This window comes from Oryctolagus cuniculus, chromosome 10 (assembly GCF_051225735.1).
Source record: "Oryctolagus cuniculus isolate XC-2025 breed Fujian yellow rabbit chromosome 10, ASM5122573v1, whole genome shotgun sequence".
Lineage (NCBI taxonomy): Eukaryota > Metazoa > Chordata > Mammalia > Lagomorpha > Leporidae > Oryctolagus > Oryctolagus cuniculus.
Genome location: NC_142876.1, coordinates 113,279,143 through 113,298,453, shown reverse-complemented (window position 1 = coordinate 113,298,453; position 19,311 = coordinate 113,279,143). Strand labels below are relative to the sequence as shown.

The window sequence follows — 19,311 nt, the reverse complement described above, 5'->3', positions numbered from 1 at the left end:
CCTGGAAGAAGGGCCCTGGTGCTCCTGGCCCAGCCAAGAATCAGACGAGGGCTGGAGGCTGCCTGTGTGGGGTGACTCCAGGGCCAGGGCTGACACAGCCTACAGGGGGAGCTGAGGGAAGGGAGGGGGTCTCCTCTATGGGGTAGGCATCCGTGAGCCAGAGGCTTTAGGGTCTCCTCCACTGCATAGTCATTCTCTTCCTCACCCCCAAAGTCTACTTCCTCAATGCCTAGCAAGTCAAGTTCATGTGGCTCAAAGCCAAGGCAGGGGCACAGTGCCCCCTGGGCAAAGCTGACAGCAGGGCTACAAGGCGAGCTAAAGGGCAGAGGTGCCAGCTAGCATGGGTGCTGGCTCCTGGCCACACCATTCCAACACGGCTCTGCGTGCCCCACCACCCTGTAGCATCGCTGACACACTGAGTCCGCCCTAAGCAGACACTCCAACTGCAGCTGCTCTGTGACGACCGGGACCCAGCCGGATCTGCACCGGAACTCCAGCAACTTCTCCAACAGCTCCTCCCCAAGGCTCCCCATGGCCCTGGGCCTGCCTGCCTGATACAGGGTGAAGTCCTCATGGGTGCAGCTCCCCACTGCTCACCACTCCATTCCCAGAGGGCTCTGAGCAGCAGCCAGGACTAGGGCACATGCTGCCCACTTTCCACTAAGGCATCATCCAAGCCTGTTGCATCAGCAGCCCAGGAAAATCACAGAGCCGGGGATGAGGGTCTGTCCAAAAGGCCAGTGTCCACCCTGGCTCCTTCCACTCTTAGCTCTGGCCCCTCACTGCCCCGGAGATGACCCAGGCCATGCCCCAGGGACACTGGGCCTGAGGGTTCTACTCTTCCTGCCTGGTCCCCATCCCCACCCGTGGAGGTCTCCTCTGCCTATGGCTTAGACACCAGCATCAGAACAGCCTTGCCGACCCATGGAGCTAAGAGGGGAAAACCCAGATGGTCAGGAGGCAAATGAAAGTCTAGAAGAGATCATGTGTCAAAAATCTAAACACAGTTTATGTTGGGTTTGAAAGCGTTTGGCAAGGTCCTCACAGAGCATAAAGGTGCACAGGAACAGGTGTGGCTGCCCCGGCCACGGATGGCTCAGAAAGCTGCTTCAGGGTGCAAACACTTCCCGAGGCTCAAAAGGAAAATCGGTTGTTTCCAGTAATAACATTTTTCAGCTTGCAGGTGAAGGCCCAAGGGCTGGAAGGATGGGGAGAAAAGGTGGCCACGGATGACCTCTGGCCCAAGCCAAGGGGGCCGAGTGTCAACAGAGCGCCCCCTGGTGCTGAGATGGTGGCGGGGAATGCTGAGAACTGCAAGGGGCTCCTGGCTCCAGTGTTAGCCTGGCCTTCTGTGGGTGTCCAAGGGAGGGAGTCTCTTGAGCTCTTGTCTTTCAGTGATGCTGTGGGTAGAGGCGAAGGGACAGGCCTCTGTGCAGGGGCGGCGAGCAGGTCCTGGGGACAGGGAGGAGCCCCCTGCACGCCCCCATGCTGAGAGCCGGACTTCTCTTGTGGTGTTTCAGGAGCAGCTGCAGGCATGGTGGCCTTCCATGGTGGGTAGGTGACTTCTCCAGTTATCTCATTGACCCAGAAAAACGTATCTAGAGGTTTCTTCCCCGATACGAACTGACTCCTGGACATCTCTACGAGGGAGAAGAGCAAGACAACAGGGAGATCTTCCAGTCTTCCCTCCTTGGGGGTGGAGGCTTAGAAGGGGCCTCACACGCCTCGGCATCCCAAAACCCAAAGCTGCACCTGTCGGGGGATGCAGTATCCCCAGTGCTACAGACAACTTCCAGGACTAGGAAAAAGCCCAAAGGGAGGCGCAAGATCCATGCTAGAGTTTTGTTTTGTTTTCTTCCTCTTTCTTTAAATGTTTATTTGCTTATTTACTTTTTATTTCAAAAGGGGACAGAGAGAAAGAGAGAGATCTTCCATCCACTGGTTCACTTCCTAAATGCCTTCAACCACCAGGGCTGAGCTACACCAAAGTCAGGAGCCAGTAGCTCCATTCTGGTCTCCCACAGGGGTGGCAGGGGCCCAAGTATTTGGACCATTTTTCCCTGCCTTCCCAGGCTCATTGGCAGGAAGATGGGCCAAAGCAGGAGCCAGGGCTCCAACTAGCACTCCAGTATGGGATGTGCTGGCATCGCAAGGCAGTGGGCTCAACTCACTGCACCACAACTCCAGCCCCTTGCTTTGCTTTTCAATATTTTCAATCTCCACATCCTCAGGTTGAACATCCATGGATTCAACCAACTATTGGTTAAAAAATAAATAAATAAATAAATAAATAAATAGTCTGTATCAAGCATGCACAGACATAGGCCTTGTCAGTATTTTCCACACAGAGAATTCAGGGGGCTTCAAAAAGTTTGTGGAAAAATGGTATTAAAATATAATGCACATTTTCCATGAGGTTTTGAAGGTCTGTCATACAATGTAACAACAACTTACATAGCACCACGTTGTATTAGGCATTATAAGTCATTTAGAGATTACTTAAACAACACGCCAGGATGTATATCAGTGACAGACAAATATATAAGCAAACCTAGCATCCAAATATTTTGATATCTGAGGCAGGGGGTTGAGGAGGTAGGGAAAGTCCTGGAACCAATTCTGCACAGATCTGAGGGAGGACTGGCTACTGAGAATGCTATACATCCTGACCTGGATCCTGTGTGTGTGTGCATGTGTGTGTATACACTAACAATTTCATGAAACAAAGTTATGTGCAATGGTCTTTCATATTTTCTTTTAAAGATTTTATTTATTTATTTATTTGAAAGGTAGTTACAGACAGTGAGAGGCAGAGGCAGAGAGAAAGCTCTTCCCTCTGCTGGTTCACTCCCCAAATGGCCAAAACAGCCAGAGCTGTGCCGATCCGAAGCCAGGAGCTTCTTCTGGGTCTCCCATGGAGGTTCAGGGGCCCAAGGACTTGGGCCATCTTCTACTGCTTTCCCAGGCCATAGCAGAGAGCTGGATTGGAAACGGAGCAGCCAGGACTAGAACTGGTGCTCAAATGGGATGCCAGTGCCGCAGGCAGAGGATTAACCTACTGTGCCATGGTGCTGTTTCCCATCTTTTATATTTTCTATGCAATTAATTCTACTATATTCCTTAAGAAAATGTTGTTTGCCACATGTAAAAACTCATTTTATCCAAAAGTTATTTAATTACAACTTGGAAAATGGTCTTGGATTAAGAGAATGCAGAACGTTGAATCCCATACAGAAAGACAAAAAAAATCACTCATGCAAGTTTTACAAAAACATGACCATGTGTGGTCAACAGAATGGTCCACCAAAAACAGCTATGCGCTGATACATGGAACTTGTGAATATATTGAGTTCTGTGGCCAGAGACTTTGTAAATGTGGTTTAAAGCACGGCCCTCAAACTAGGGATATTATTCCAGGTCATCCAGGTCAATCTGATCACTCCAGCCCTAAAAATTAGCACGATTTCTCTGACTGGGTCAAGGAGAGATGCCACAGTAGGAGAAACGAGATTCTAAGCATGAGGAAGACTCAGCCTGCCATGGCTTGCTTGATGCTGGGAAGTGCCTAAGTAGAAACCATGAGAAAGAAATTCTCAGGGTGGGTGTTTACTTGAATGGTTATGAAGCCTGTGTTCCTTGGGGCCAGTGTTGTGGCACAGTGGGTTAAGGAACCACCTGTGATGCCAGCATCCCATGTGAGCACTGGTTCATGTCCTGACTGCTCCACTTCCAATCCTGCTCCCTGCTAATGCCTCTGGAAAGCAGCAGATGGTGGACCAAGTTGGGCTCCAGCCAACCCCTATGGGAGACCCAGATGAAGCTCCTGGCTCCTGGATTCGGCCTGGCCCAGCTCCAATCATTGAGGCCATTTGGGGAGTGATCCAGCAGATGAAAGATATCTTGCTCTCTCTACGTCTCTCCTCTCTGCAACTCTGTCTTGCAAATAAATGAATCTTGAAAGAGAGAGGAGGGGAGGGGAGGGGATAGAGAAGAGAGACAGAGAAGAGAGAGGAAGAGAGGGAGGGAGGAAGCCTGCATCCTACATTAAATTGCCTGGGTCTGACGAAAGAAGGGAGGGAGGGAGGGAGGGAGAGAGGGAGGAAGGGAGGGAGGGTCGGTCTTACATTAGATTGCCTGGGTCTGACACCTGACTCTAATCTCTGGCCAATGCAGACCCTGGGAGGCAGTGGTATGGGCTGAAGTGATTGGAGTTCCTGGAGATCTGGATTAAGTCCCAGCTCCTAGCTTCAGCCCACAGGCATGTAGGGAGTGAACCAGTAGGTGGGAGACCTCAGTCTGTCTCTCCCTCTCTTTCTCTTTCTCTCTGCCTCTTAAATAAAGAAAAGGGGGAGGGTAGAATTCTCAATAAAATGAAGGATCCTTCCCTGGAGCCCTTGGTAAGAGCCCAGGCCGACAAAACTTGATGGTCTTGTGAGACTCTAGGCAGAATATCAAACTCCTAACTCTAAACGGGTGTTGCTCCAAGCAGCAACGTCTGTGGCCATCTATTACAGGAGTGATGGGACACACATAGTGTGGGCCAACCTGGGACCCACACAGGACGGGGGCTGCAAGGCTGGGAAACTCTACCTACTTGCTTTCCCTCGAGCTTGCTAACTGCTTCACCTTCACGAGAACAGACACGGTGACTTGTTGCCCCTGAGAAACTTCAAGTTTTGCTACTTGATACATCGACCAGCAGCATTCAGGGTTCTGACACCTGCATCCTACGTGGCGTGGCGTTTCCCCCACCATCCCCTGGTGGCCCACGAGGCTATGGGGGAGTCAGCACGTCATGCAATGATTCCTGGATCACAGCAGGGACAAGGAGTGCTGGCCAGGAGCCAGGGGACTACACAGGTCTGAATGGCTCAAGGCTCACCTTCCGGAAGGCTCTGCGGTGGAGGAGTCTGGGGAGGGAGTTCCAGAGAGCAGGGGAGCTTCGGAAGGCATTAGGAGGCTCCTAGCAACCTGATCATTATTGTGTAAAGCACTTTCTGCCCTATCCCAGGCTGGATACCGCCTGGCACTGTCAGAATCCTCCAGAGCAGCAGCACACATACCTGCTCCAGCGCTCTCAGGCATAATGACCCCATCCACAACCTAGGGCATCCCTGGTGTCACCACTGCCTTCTTCTCCCCAAAGCTCCTCATGTCTGGTATGACCTCTGAAATAGTTCAACACCGAAAACTGAAAGCTTTGGGGGAATTCTTATCAATTCCTATTCATGTATCTATTACCCTTTCCAAAAAAAATCTTAAAAACACACACACACGTGTACACAGTGGCTGGTGCTGTGGCGCAGCAGGTTAAAGCCCTGGCCTGCAGTGCTGGCATCCCATATGGGCGCCAGTTCAAGTCCCGGCTGCTCCACTTCTGATCCAGCTCTCTGCTATGGCCTGGAAAAGCAGAAGAAGAAGTCCCAACTCCTTGGGCCTCTGCACCCACGTGGGAGACCTGGAACAAGTTCCTGACTCCTGGCTTCAGGATTGGCACAGCTCCAGCCATTGTGGCCATCTGGGGAGTGAAGCTGTGGCTGGAAGACCTCTCTCTGTCTCTACCTCTCTAACTCTGTCTTTCAAATAAATAAAATAAATCTTTAAACACACGCACACAAACACAAACTATCTAGGGATTAGCACTATGGCATAGTGAGTTAAGCCACTTCTTGGGATGCCTATATCCCGTATCAGACTGCCTGGGTTTGAATCCCTACTTGTTTGTATCTTGGGAGGCAGGGGTAATGCTCAAGTACTTGGGTCCCTGCCACCCACATGGAGATACAAATGGAGTTCCTGTCTCCTGGCTCCAGCCTGGTTCAGCCCTGTTACCTCTCAAATAGGTGAACCTTAAAAATAATTTTTAAAAAAACCCAGTGGCCAGTGTTGTGGCACAGTGAGTTGTGCTGCTGCCCATGATGCCAGCATTCTATATGAGTGCCAGTTCAGGTCCTGGCTGCTCCACTTCCAACTGGGCTCCCTGCTGATGTGCTTGGGAAAGCAGTAGATGACACAAATGCTTGGGTGCCTGCCACCCATGTGGGAGACCTGAAATTCCTGGCTCCTGGCTTTGGCCTGGCCCAGATCTGACTGTGGCAGTCTTTTGGGGAGTGAACCAGCAAATTGAAGATGCCTCTCTCCAACTATCTAGCTAGGTACTATATTCCTCTCTGTATTGCTCTGCCTTTTAAATAAATACATAAATCTTAAAAGCAAAAAGAATTAGGCAGGGGCAGGTATTTGGCCTAGCACTTAAGACACTGGTTAGGATGCCCACAACACCTGGCTCCTGCTCCGGATTCAAGCTTCCTGCTAATGAAGACTCTCCGAGGCAGCAGTGATGCCTTGGGTAACTGGTTCCCTGTCACTCATGTGGGAGACCTGGATTTAGTTCCCAGCTTCTGCTTTGGGTTGGCCCAGTCCCAGCCTCTGCAGTCAGTTGGGGAGTAACTGGAAACTCTCTTTCTCTGCCCATGGAATTTAAAATTAAAAATAATACTAATTAGGGGGAAAGTATGAACATTTGGCCTAATGGTCAAGATGATGGTTAAGAGATCCAAGTTTCGTCTGAGATTACCTGGTTTCCATGCCTGGTTCCAGCTCCAGACTCCAGCTTCCAGCTGATATGAACTCTGGGAGGCACCAGTCACAGTTCAAACAGGTTCCTGCCACTCATGTGGGAGACTTGGATTGAATTCCTGGTGCCTGGCTCCTGGCTGTGGCCCAAGCGCACCCTGGTTGTTGCAGGCATTTGACCCTGGAGTCTAAAATCCCAAAAGATCAAAATCTCAACAATGTCATTTAGGAAAAAAATAAAAGAATTTTTAAAAAGGCATTTACCTATATTTTAAAAGAGATTTACTTGAAAAACATAAAGGACATTTCATAAGCTGCTTTACATAACAGCAATGTACATGGTTCCAAGCACAATAATAGTCACAGAGGCATAGCAGTTATGAGTGATATTCATATACAGTCCAGAAACAAAGGTATAAATGTGTATCACTATGGTTGGTAATTGTGTGCACCCCACTGCATAACTGTTGTCATCTCAAACACTTTGATGGACAGTGATGAAATGGATCAAAATTGCAAGGATTACCACCACAGATTCAGAGACCCAAAGAACCAGGATCTTGAGAAATTTGTTCTTTCACAAGTGCAGATGCACAAAAAGGGACATTTCTTCATTTACTAAGGAAGTTTCCACATTGTACACACGTGCACAATGTTCTCATACAAGTCAGCTTTGTAATAACCCACTTTTGCAAAGTCAAATTTGCAAAAAAAATACATTAAAACAAATGGAAATTCTCTGAGGATTTTTTTTACATAATTTACATCTCCATTACTGGAAATGACGCAAAGATGAAATACACAGCATAGCAAATTGTAAAAAGAAAAGAAAAATGCTGGCAATTCAAAATAGGAAAAAGCTAAAAAAAATTAAATCTGACACATGAGAAACTGCATTACAGGAATAGATTATGTGCAGCTGCATGGAATTAGTCCATGGGAGCGGCCCAATTTCCATAATCCTCAACTAACTCTGGATGTCTTGAATCCCAATGAATAGTACCTTTTTCCTTTTAGGTGATGCTCTCCTCCAAGAATATATCCACATTCATTTTCAACTTGGGGACAATCTTGTGGGAATTATTCTATGATCCGATGTACACCGACAGGACTATTCCAAATCCCATTTTCCCATCTTCCGTGCCATGTTTCTATATCGTTTTGTTATAAGGAAATCCACTCTGCATGCACTCCTTATTCAAATCACAAATTTGGTGAAAACAGCACTGGGGATAGAACACCAATATATTTGCCTAAATGTCTTATCCTATCATGCACATATTATCCAAGCTGACAGTAACTTTACTGGTTTCTTTGGGCATTGCCTTTTTCTTTTATTAAAAGCTCCTGAAATTTCATCAGCTGCAAGGAATGCCAATGTAGACAAGTGACACATCTTTAAATTGAATTTTGTGCCATTACCATTATCACATGGCCAACATCATCTAAATTTTCCACCAAATATATCAGGCTGAGTAGAAAAAACAAACTGTATTGGTAACAATTGGAAATTCACTTTTAGAAGTTTAATCTCACCTAATTACAAATCTGTCAGTATGGTTTGGTGAATTCATTGAAATCCATTTTCTTCTTTAAAGTCCACCAAATATTCAAATAACCGTTTTTAAACTGTTCTTGTTTTTTTCCAATCATTAATACATAAATGAGTGGGTGAGTTCTAGGGTCCATCAGGGGAATAAATTTTATCTATTTTATTAAAAACAGTAGGCACAGTTGTGAAAGTGCCATTCATTAGTCAATGTGAAGCACGTACTAATTTTTCTATGTTGGATTTAGTGGTAAGTGTAGGGGATTTATCCTCTTTGAGAGTCAAATCCCTAACCAAGAGTAGTTCACTGTTAAATCTGTGTTAACTATCACAGATTTAACTAGAGAAACCCCTATTATCAGAAAATTTCTTAGGTTCAAGTCTCTAAGCTTCTTCAAGTCTGTTCCCTGATATTTTTTGAAGAGAAGTGTGGTGCTATTTGTCAAGGTACAGTAGTCCATGACTGAATAATCTGGCAACGAAAAACACACTAATCCCTCCCCAAGATTTTAGCCTGCCTTCCCTCCTCCCCCCAACAGAAACTGTGGTTTGGGGGATTTCAGCTTTCAGGATTTTCAGCATTTGGGGATTTATTATTTCAGGATTGTGATTTTCAAGACTTTGATCTTTAGGGATTCTTTCAGCATTTCAACACTTGGGATTACCAATGTTCTTGGGATTTGGATCAGCACCAGTGTAAAAGCTGTGGTCTAGGTCTGACCTAAAGGACACCAGACAATACGAGGATACTTCAAAGGTTCAAGGAAATTGGAACTGAGTATATGTCAAGATTATATGAAATAAATTTCAATGCCCCTACATGTTTTATTGAAATACATCTACTTGTGTGTGCACATGCACAGGTATGTGTGTAGATTTCACTTAAGGCGTTGGCTCCTATGATTACGGGGCAAGTCCAGAATGTGCAAAGTGAACCAACAGGCTAGAGACCTGGGAGAGCCAGTGCTCCAGGTAGAGCCTGAAGACTATGTGCTATGGAACCAGGAAGCAGCAATGTTACAGATCCAGAATCCTCTCTTGCAGAATTCTCTCTTGTTCAGGGGAGTCCAGACCTTTGGTTCTACTTGGGTCTTCAACTAACTGGATGAGGCCCACCAAGATGATGGAGGGCACCTGCTTTACTCAAGTTCACCAACTTGAAGGTTAACTTCATCCAAAAACACCCTCACAGAAATACCCTTGTTTGAATCTCTGTTGTGAGCTGAGAATTACCTGAGAGTCCAGGGCAACCCTTTTGGAAAACAGCTTGGCAGTTTCCCAAAATGTTAAACATGGTTATCTTACATCCCAGCAAAAGTTATGTAAAACTGTCCGCTGTGATTTCCTTGAACATACAGAACTATTAAAAGAAGAAGAGAATTTTGAAAAATGTTCACACTGGCCAAATCAAGCCAGGCTTATTTCTTACACTCTAGCAGGTGGTCTCACCGCATTTTGAGTGGTTGCTCCTTCCTGCACAATCGGCAAAATGACCACAATATCATCAATATGGTGGACCTGTGTGGCAACCTGAGGGTGGAATGATGACTGGACAAACTGGATTTTGAGTAGGGATGTGGAGTTAATGTGGCCTTTAGGTAGGGTAGTGAAGGTCTATTCACCTGAAAGCAAACTGCTCTTCATGGTCTTCCCTAACAGATACAGTAATCGCAAACCAGGCGTCAGATGTGATTTGCTCAACATCTGCACTTGAGAGTCACTACTTGTGTCTTTCTCCAAGATTCAAACATTCTCCACAAGCCAAATAGGCAAGTTGGAAATGTGGCTTCAGGCCTTTGATGGTGGCATTGATCTTCATAGTCTCCAGAAATGCAGCATTCCTTTCGTTTCCTATTTGGAAAGTAGAGCAAATCCAGGGGGTACCACGCAGGCTAACAGCTTTTGCTCCATGGGACAGGAAACCAATGTGGGACTCCGGACTGTTGCTGAGCAAGTCAAATTATGCATTTTAGAAATGGGGAAATAACCACAGGATGGATTCAGGAAGCTGCTAGGCCTACTGTAAGATCAATCAGTTAAAACTCTGATCTACCTGACCACCACACACACATGCCCTGGGGGGCCATGGTGGCATTCTGAGTCTCCTGTAATCAGTGTTAACCAGAATCAGGGTCTGGCAATCCCAGAAAGGTCTGATTGTTTGCCCTTCCCAATGCACCACCACTCTGGTAATCAGCCCTCAATGCCTTTGGGGAAGGCCATGAAGATTAAAAGTATGCATTCTGCTCAGTCTAATTGGGACCTGGTCTACCCTTTTTTAAAGCTCTATGAACTAGCTCACTCTTTTTGGTGACTCAAGTCAAACCAGACTTCACCTGGAGCTTTTCCAGTAACTCAAGTAAAGTGCTAGTAGGCTGCCCATCCATTTGCTTTCCAGGGATTCTGGCCAGCTAGCCAACACCAAAGGTCTCTATGGGTCAGACTATTCTAATTACTGCTCCAGCTTCACTGTCATTATAGGCACACCTCTCATCTCAGATGACTCAAGCTTACCACATGCTCCCTCTCAAGATTCCATCACCCATGTGGTTCTTAGTTTTCATTTTAATTTGTCCTGTGCTATCTGGGACTTTCAGCATGAATTTATTTCTCAGTCTGATGAAGGAATGCCTCTGGACCCCCTTGGGGAGGGAAGCGGGTACTACATGATACACTCAAGCATTTCAATTTCCCTAACCATTTAAAGTATCTTCTTCTACAGAACAGCAAGGAGTTCCAGCATTTCAATTCATGTAGTGTAGGCTATGTTTGTGACCATATTTTTTGTCATTTTTTTAAAGATTTATTATTTATTTGAAAGTCAGAATTAGAGGGATCACACAGAGAATCTTCCATCCATTGGTTCATTCCACCAAATAGCCACAATGGCCAGGGCTGAGCCAGGCTGAAGCCAAGAGCCAGGAGCTTTTGAGTCTCCCCCGTGAGTGGAGGGGCCCAAATACTTGGGTCATCTTCCACTGCTTTCCTAGGCACATCAGTAGGGACTTGGATCTGAAGTGGATCAACTGGGACTAGAACCAGCACCCACATGGGATGCCAGCACTGCAGATGGCAGCTTAACCTGCTATGCCACAGCAGGCAGATCTTGTGGCCATATTTCATTCAACCAACAGGCAAGCAGTTAGAACCATTCTCAGTTTCTCAAAAACAATACACATCTCCACTGAATGAGCATGTATCAGTAAATTTAGCCTCATCTGACTTTAAACTTCTTCACTGATCCCACGCCCTTAAGACACATTCCTCATAATCAGCAAAATTATGCAGCTTGATGGGTATTGCCACAATCATCCTTTGAAGTCTACTGCACGAGTAGATGGTGTATTAGTTCTGGACAAGTGTCAATCCTCAGGACATGCCTTTATGTTCTTCAAGCAAAAAGAACTAGAAATTCCAGTTCAGCCTCCTTGTGACTCCTCCCCCATGGCCAAGACACCCCCATCAGCAGCTGGGCTCCTTCCACAGGCGGCCACAGGGCCCTTCCTCTGAGCTGACACTAGCACCAGCACAACAGTATTCCCCTTAAAGGTCAGAAGTGAGCTGCACGTCAATCCGTCATCTACCTTTAGTGACTTTAGTAACTTTTGTTTCTCCTTTGAAGTTGGCCCCTGGAAGGCAGGATCAACACACCGTCATCCAAAAAATGCTCAGATGTTGACACCAATGACACTGCACACATCAAGTAGCTCTGGTTTTTATTATGGTTATAGGAGGTTTTGCATAATATGACCTGCCCCCTCACACCATGAGGGAGTGCCTGGGCTTTCTTATTTTACACACATGTGGGGCAAAATGAGGTGAACTTGTAAGCTGTCGGCAGCCAAATACCAGAACTGAGGAGATATTCTATCACAGCTCCTCCAGCCCTGGCAGCTGTCCTAGATACAGGATACTACCTCCATAACACCTTTCTAGTTTCTCAAATTTATCTCATTAATTCTTTCAATTCATTGTTTAAATCAGTACTTCTGTTTCCAATGACCAGGCTGGTACAAATCTTGCAGTTCTTAGGTGGGCATTAACTTAGTAAGTACGGTAGAAGGTAGAAAGGTCGACAACCATGTCCATTCTCATCAGGATCTGTTTTCCTCATCAAAATTACGTACTGATAACTTCTGGATTCAACTGTTCTTCTTTATCAATGAAGAATTAAGGAAAATGGAGTTGTAATTTCTTATAAGCTGTCTCTCTTGGAGCTCATGCATCACAACATGGATAACATGATTTGTGATATTCCATCACAGATGTACTACTGTTGTTTAACCAATCCTTGATTATCAGCCATTTGTGCTGTTGCCAATTTTTGCAGGTGTATACACTGAAGCCTTGACAGTAAACAGCTCCCTCTTAGTAACATCACATAAATGGCAGATCCAGGATTTCCACATAGTCACAAGATGTCAGAGCCCATGCTTAAAAATACTTTTATTCTGAAATAGTTTAAGCCAATAGTTAAAAAGAACCCATCATATTGTCCTGTTAAGTCTTTACATTCTGATGCATCTGCATCAATTTTTAGAAACAAACTCCAAGTCCTACATCCCTTTCCAGATCTTATCAGCATCTCTCGCCCTGGGAAAAGGCAGAGTAGCAACGTGTACATATCATTCCAACACATGACTTTACACTTATTTCTTAACATTTGATTCCACAGAAATTATTGTGCAAAAATAGTAACACCACTGTTACATGCCAACAATGAGTACATGTCAGACTCTATTCTAAGTGATTTACATGCATTATTTCTTTAACTGGCCCCCCAACCCCTAATCACCTTTTGAGGCTTGTACTACTATTCCATTTAACCAAACATGAAACACAAATAAGAGATGTGCCCAGACCCACAGAATGCTTATTTTTGCAAAAGTGGTATATTGCATGTTGCTTCTCCAACTTTCTCTGCACGGTTTTGGATTTGTCTGTGTTGAAAGGCATAGTCCTCTTTCTAAAGTACCAAAAAACATTTACTTGTTCTTCTGCTGATGAAATGTAGGCTTTTGCCAATTTTGCTACCTAAATAACACTGCAATGAACAGTCTCAGTCATTTCTTTCTTCATACAGGGTTGCTCTATGATATATCCAGGAGTGGAGTTGCTAGCAAGTAGAATACTCACAACTTTGCAAGACTTCACAAACTGCTTGGCACAGCTGTCACAATTTCTGCTCCCAAAGCAGTGAATTCTCACTGTTCCACATACTTACCCACACTTGGGTTTTCAAAAACATGCCAACTTGACAAAGTGTGAGGTGATCCATGTTATTTTATAATTCCCATGTATTCTTCTCAGCACATGCCTGTCTTGTCTGATAGTCTCTGTCACCAACCATGAGGCTGACTCACCTAACAGGTGACCAAAAGACCTTCTGATATCCACTCTTCTCTGTGACTGTCCTCATCCATCTAACTCTCCTCAATCCCAACTTCAGTTCCTCCAAGGGAGCAGAGAAATGGGCCTGCATGCTCTCCAGATCAGTTTGGGGTACAAGATTTGAGAACTGGTGTCAAAGACAACCCAAATAGTCACCCGGAGCCATATGGATCAGAACCATCCATAGCTGGGCTCCTAAACAGCAGGTGTATTCCAGTCAACACTTCACACAAAAGCTACTTCCCAAAACTCCATACTTAAAACTAAATTCAGGTCTAGACTCAACAGAGGCAATTTTATGCAAAATCTCTGCATGGCCAACAGGTAAGTAAGTCCCCAACCTTGGACTCCAAGAGTTAATGGGTTTGGCTGTAGTGATGGGTGTTAACTGGAACACCAGGCAACAGAGTAACACAGGCCCCGGGGGGAAGGGTTAGGGAAGAGAGCTTAGATGGATGGGGACCTTGAGGAGGGAAGATCTGGAGCAGCAGGAACAGAGCTGTGGCACTCCAGGTGAAAGAGACAGCACAAGGCAAGACAGCCAACAGTGTGCATAGAGGAGCAATTAAGCCAAATACTGACTACACCAAAATGCTTAGCAGTTAGTTCCAAATAGACTTTTGCTTCTACCTTTTCAACTAATGTGCATTGACTCACTTTTCTGTAATAGACTGCATATAAATTGAAGATTATTTGAAAACTCAGGTTACTGAACAAAGTGCATTAGTAAAATTCAAAAGTATTAACAGTTTATTTCAACACAGAATTATTTCTGTTGATCTTGATTTCATCCTTTGTACATGTTAAAACCTATTTGGAATGTGCAAGCCCACCTCACTCCATAAAAATGACAGCAAAATTACTCCTATTGGGGCAGGAACTTTATGAGGTATCAGATTACACAAGGAGTGAAGAAAATATGGACAAAAGAGTAGTTCCGTGGTTTCAGCAACAACCAGTGTCGTGGGGGGTGGGGAGAGGGGGACCTCTGCGAAGGCTCTGGTCTGAGAGATCAACAACCTAACCCAGAGCCTTCATAAACCAGTCCCAGGAGTCAGATAGTACAGCTAGGTACATTAAAGAAAATTAACACACAATTCTGATGACTCACTGAAGATCACCCTGCCAAGAAAAGGAACACTGAGCTGGCACCCAAATCTGATCACTCCAAAGCCCTTCTCATGACCCTGGAGCCCAAGCACGTAGGTCTCTGGCCTCTGCTCAGCCATATCCAGGGCCAGTCTGGGGCAGCACTGTCATGTGAAGAAATACTGATTCTAGGCCATGGGCAGCCACTGTTGCACAAACACAAGGGGATGGCAAAGCCAAATGACAAAGATGAACAGCCACAAGGACACCAACAGGAGATGCCTGTTCCACCCCTTGCCCATGCTGTGATATTATTCCACAGTACCAGAGGCTTCATGCTCACCTGCTACGGCAAACCAGGAGATAGGACGACTGTACTCTACCAAAAGACTGTCCAAGTTTGTTTCTTTCCATCATCACAATACAGCACCTGTTCTGCAAATGCGCGCCTACTCATAGGCAAATGCAGTCTGAGATGTTGCCCAACTGAGACATTTCATCCTTGCATTTATAATCTGCATTCTTCAATCAACTGTAACAAATTTAATTTCCTTTAGAAATGTCACTCTTGTACCTTTGTGTTCTTGCTTTTTGCTTCAACACCAGTGGTTAAAAAGTCAGAGAGGGCACCTCTACCACAGGCCACCTTCTCTCTTAGAGGCAGCAGGCATGTGGTCTGGGTAACTTTAGGCTGAACCTGATGCCAGTACCAGATCTCACATGCCAAGATGGCTGTGAAGATGAGAAGGCACCTGCAGAGTGTTCAGCCTAAATACGGAAGTGCTAGTGGGTTAAAAAGTCCCATTTATAGAAACCGGCAGAAGTAACTGCATAAAAATCCTAATGGCCATGCCATCTTCCTGAGTCCTAGGTCTGTGATTGACCCTTGTAGATGTTTCAAATTCAGATCACATCACTCAACTAAAACTTTCCCAAAGAGCCCTCTCTGCTACCCACTATAAGACGTCCCAAGCCCCATGGATGATCTGCGATGCTCACCTAGCCCGTCTACCACCTTTCAGGCCCCCTCTCCTCCTCTTCCAGTTGGCTCACTCCATTCTACACCAGGACTTTCTTTCTATCTCTTGAAAATACCGGACAAGACCCCAGGTCCTCTGCCTCAAATTCTTAGATATCTACATGGCTCATTCCCTGACCTCTTTCAAGACTGCTCAAATTTTACCTTCTCAGCTGAGGGTCCCCTGATCACCCAAAATCACAACTCACCTCCAAATCCAACACTCCTCACTCTTCTCTGATTTACTGTGCCCACCACACACATCACTATCCAGAATACCGCATGTTTCATTTGTTCAGTGTCTGTACAAGATGCAATACAGGACAGACCACCTACGGGGTCTCCAGCACACACACTTGCGCCTGATATTAGGCAGGTGTTCAGCACATTTCTGCTGCTGCCTGTGTAGACTTGCCCAGTAGAGATGGTGGTAGGACATCAGGAGAGCTTCATTCTCCAAGTACTTGAGCCCAGCACCCTGCTCGCCTCCTCCTGCTGCTCAGACAACACTAGGCCTTTGGCAGATACATTCAAAAGCGGCTATGAAGCTGAAGATCCAGCCAGAACTCCCCAGAAGGCATCTAGAGAGATCAATTCTTGATGCTATTGCTTTTGATACCAACAGAACAGGCATTGTCACAGGCCAAGCTCAAAGAGAAATCTAGAATCCAACTGGCCTCTTCTCAGCAGCTACAGCCCACCAGGCCTCAAATATTTTGTTCAACAACAACAGGCAATGGTCTCTCTCTTTAGAGCTGTGGGAGCTGGCTGGGGAAGCCCCAGGGTGTTGTGCAGAGGCCACTCCTAGAGCCAGAAGAGCCCCAGCAGCCCTTTCCAGCAGGTGGGCTGGGGCCTCAGTGAGCTTGTAAATCCTCAGGACTCTGCCATCAGCTTCCAAAATACAAAGGGCGGGGCCCTTTGTGAAGGATTTCCCCATGACCGAAGGCTCTCTAGCAGGCTAGCTGGGGAGCACTCCCGACCCCATTGTCATCGTCAGGCCCTAGGCTAATCTCTAACATGATTTTTCATGTGCCGAGCCAGGTTTGAAGACCACCTGAAGGTCTTGCCACACTCTAGGCATCCGAAGGGCCTCTCTCGAGTATGAAATCTCTTATGACTAATGAGCTGCGAATGCTTGTTAAAGGTTTTCCCACATATGTTACATCTGTGGCACTTGCCCCCTTCAGGTATGTTCTGCAGTCTGGAGTGCCTGGAGCTCTGGTCAGCAACCTCCTTACAATCTTCCAGGGCCTTTTCCCCACTTGGTTTTAATTCCTGCACACTCAACCCAGTGTCCTGACGCGAAGATAACCCAGGCAAGCTGCACCCGGATGCTGCTGCTCTGCTGTGTTTTCTCTGATGAAGAGAAAGGGCATGTCTCCCAATGAAATCCTTGCCACACCACTGACACTTAAATGGTCGTTCGGTAGAGTGGACTCTCTGATGGTTAACAAGGCGGTAATTTCGAGCGTAAGATTTCCCACACAAATTACATTTATAGCGCTTCTCTCCGCTGTGTATCCCCTTATGATCTAAGAGACTTCTTTTACGTGTAAAGGTTTTCCCACATTCTTGACACCAAAAAGGCTTCTCATCAGTGAGGATGTTTGCTTTCAGAGTTGGCATATTCTGACCGTCATGACACTCATACTGTTTTTTCAGAGAGTGACGCCTCTGATGTCGGTAGAGATTGGAACTCCATCGGAAGGCCTTTCCACACTCCCTGCACTTGTAAGGCTTCTCTCTGGTGTGAATTCTCTGATGGGCAAGGAGGAATGAGTGATTGCGGAAGGCTTTGCCACACTGGCTACATTGGTAAGGCTCTCCTGTGGTGGGACTGCCCTGAGGAACTTGGAACACCTTGTCCTGACCAGAAGACAGCGTGCCCTCGGGCTTTCTTTTCATGGCATGCTTCTTCTTATGAACGATAAAGGCTGACCTATAGGTAAAGCCTTTTCCACACTCGCTACAGCGGTAGGGTTTCTCGCCTGTGTGACTTCTCTGATGATCGATAAGGGTCTTCTTTCGAGTAAAAGTTTTCCCACACTGCTGACAGGGAAAAGTTTTCTCCACAGCGGGAGCATCCTGGGGCTGACTGTAGTTCTTCTGCCTTGAGCTTTCTTGACATTTCTCTTGCTTATAAAACTTTTCCTCCTGGTGCAACCTCACATGACGAGTAAAGTTTGACCTCCACCTAAAAGTTTTCCTACATATGGTGCATCTATAGGGTTTCTCCTGAGTGTGAATCCTTTGGTGTTCCAGAACATATGCTTTACAATGGAAGGATTTCCTACACTGGCTGCAGTCAAATGATCTCTCGCTGTCTTGGTCTCTCAAATGATATTCAAACTCTGTACTGTAGGTGAGAACTTCTTTATACTGATCTGACTCGGGAAATTTCTGCTTTGTATGGGTTTCCTGATGCAGACGGTAGGCTGACAGGCGTTGGAAAGATTTCTCACATATACTGCATTTATAAGGTTTCATTCCAGTGTGAATCTTCTCATGTCGCACACAGTTTGAGTTCCATCCAAAAGCTTTCCCACACACTCTACATTTAAATGGTTTCTCTTGAGTGTGATGTCTCTGATGATACACCAAATGGGAGCTACGATTGAAGGTCTTCCCACAGTCACTGCACCTGTACGACTTCCTCACCAAGTGGAGATTCTGCCCATGCTGGTGATGAGAGCTAAGGCTGAAGCCTTTCCCACACGAGTCCCTTTCATTCCCTTTGAGCCCAGTATGAACTCTCTGATGTAGGCTGAACCCCCCGATCATGAGTCTGTGCCCCTTCCCATGTTTCTTGTAGTCATAATGGTGTGAACTCGTTCTGAAGTGTCTGCCACAGCCATGTTTAAGGGACTGCTTTCGTTTGGAAACTGTCAAACGTGTAGCATGTTTTAGATCACCACTGTTTCCTCCTCCAGACACTTTGGATTCCTTTCCATCTCTATCACTGCAACCAGTCTCTTCTTTCTTATCTCCCACTTGTATGAGGTTTCTACATTGCTCCTTTAACCTTTTCTTTTGCTCAGAAGATTCCAGGAGTCCCGTTCCCTCAGGAACACTTATTGCAGGACATACTGTTAGTACAGCACAAGTTTCTTTCTCTTCCAAAGGCTCCTGTTTTAAAATGAACTTGTCTGTCTGAATCTGGAGCTCACTTCCTGATAAAAAATAAACACAAGAGAATATACTCTTATTAAAAGAAAAAAACCTTTTTATTTGCTTGAGAGGCAGAAAGGAAAACACAGACATCAACTGGTTCATACCACATGTTCATAGTAGCTATTTTGTAAGGATATCGGCAGTCAGGCAAAAACCATGCATGTACAGTAATGACATTTTACTGCTCCTTGGTGCTTTGACCTGTTCCAAGAATGAGAAAAGAGTACATTCTTGGGGTGAGTGTTTGGTCTAGCAGTTAAGATGCCAGTTAAAAGGCCCACATCTTATATTAAAGTGTCTGGATTTAATTAGCGGCTCCAGCTCAATTCCACCTTCCCATCAAGGCAGACTCTGGGGAAGGCAGCATTACAGGCTCAACTCATTGAGTTCCTGCCACCTGCATGGGAGACCTGGACTGGGTTCCTTTGCTCCTGGCTTCAGCCTAGTCCAGTACTGGCTGTTGAAGGCACTTGGGGAGTAAACCAGAAGATGAAATATATCCCTCCCCAACTAAACC

The 19,311-nt window shown here is 45.9% G+C and overlaps 2 protein-coding genes across 7 annotated transcripts in view; both read right to left on the bottom strand.

Annotated features, from left to right (window-relative positions):
• Positions 1-229: 229 nt before the first annotated feature.
• LOC138844134 (uncharacterized protein C3orf86) lies at positions 230-10,719 on the bottom strand. Its single transcript, XM_070051039.2, has 3 exons — positions 7,580-10,719; positions 6,578-6,764; positions 230-1,640 (listed from the first exon to the last, which is right to left on the bottom strand). The coding sequence occupies exon 3, from the start codon at positions 1,636-1,638 to the stop codon at positions 1,135-1,137; it is 504 nt and encodes a 167-aa protein (XP_069907140.1). The 5' UTR covers positions 1,639-1,640; positions 6,578-6,764; positions 7,580-10,719; the 3' UTR covers positions 230-1,134.
• Positions 10,720-11,824: 1,105 nt separating this feature from the next.
• Positions 11,825-19,311, bottom strand: part of ZNF445 (zinc finger protein 445) — a 55,199-nt gene continuing 47,712 nt past the window's right edge. For 5 of the 6 annotated variants that reach the window (XM_089306573.1, XM_008260357.5, XM_051852574.3 and 2 more), the window contains one exon: positions 11,825-18,793. In XM_089306573.1, coding sequence (XP_089162699.1) covers positions 16,629-18,793 — 2,165 coding nt within the window. In that variant the 3' untranslated portion in view covers positions 11,825-16,628. Of the gene's footprint in view, positions 18,996-19,311 lie in introns of all 6 variants that reach the window. The other variant, XM_089306574.1, reaches the window with a different exon arrangement.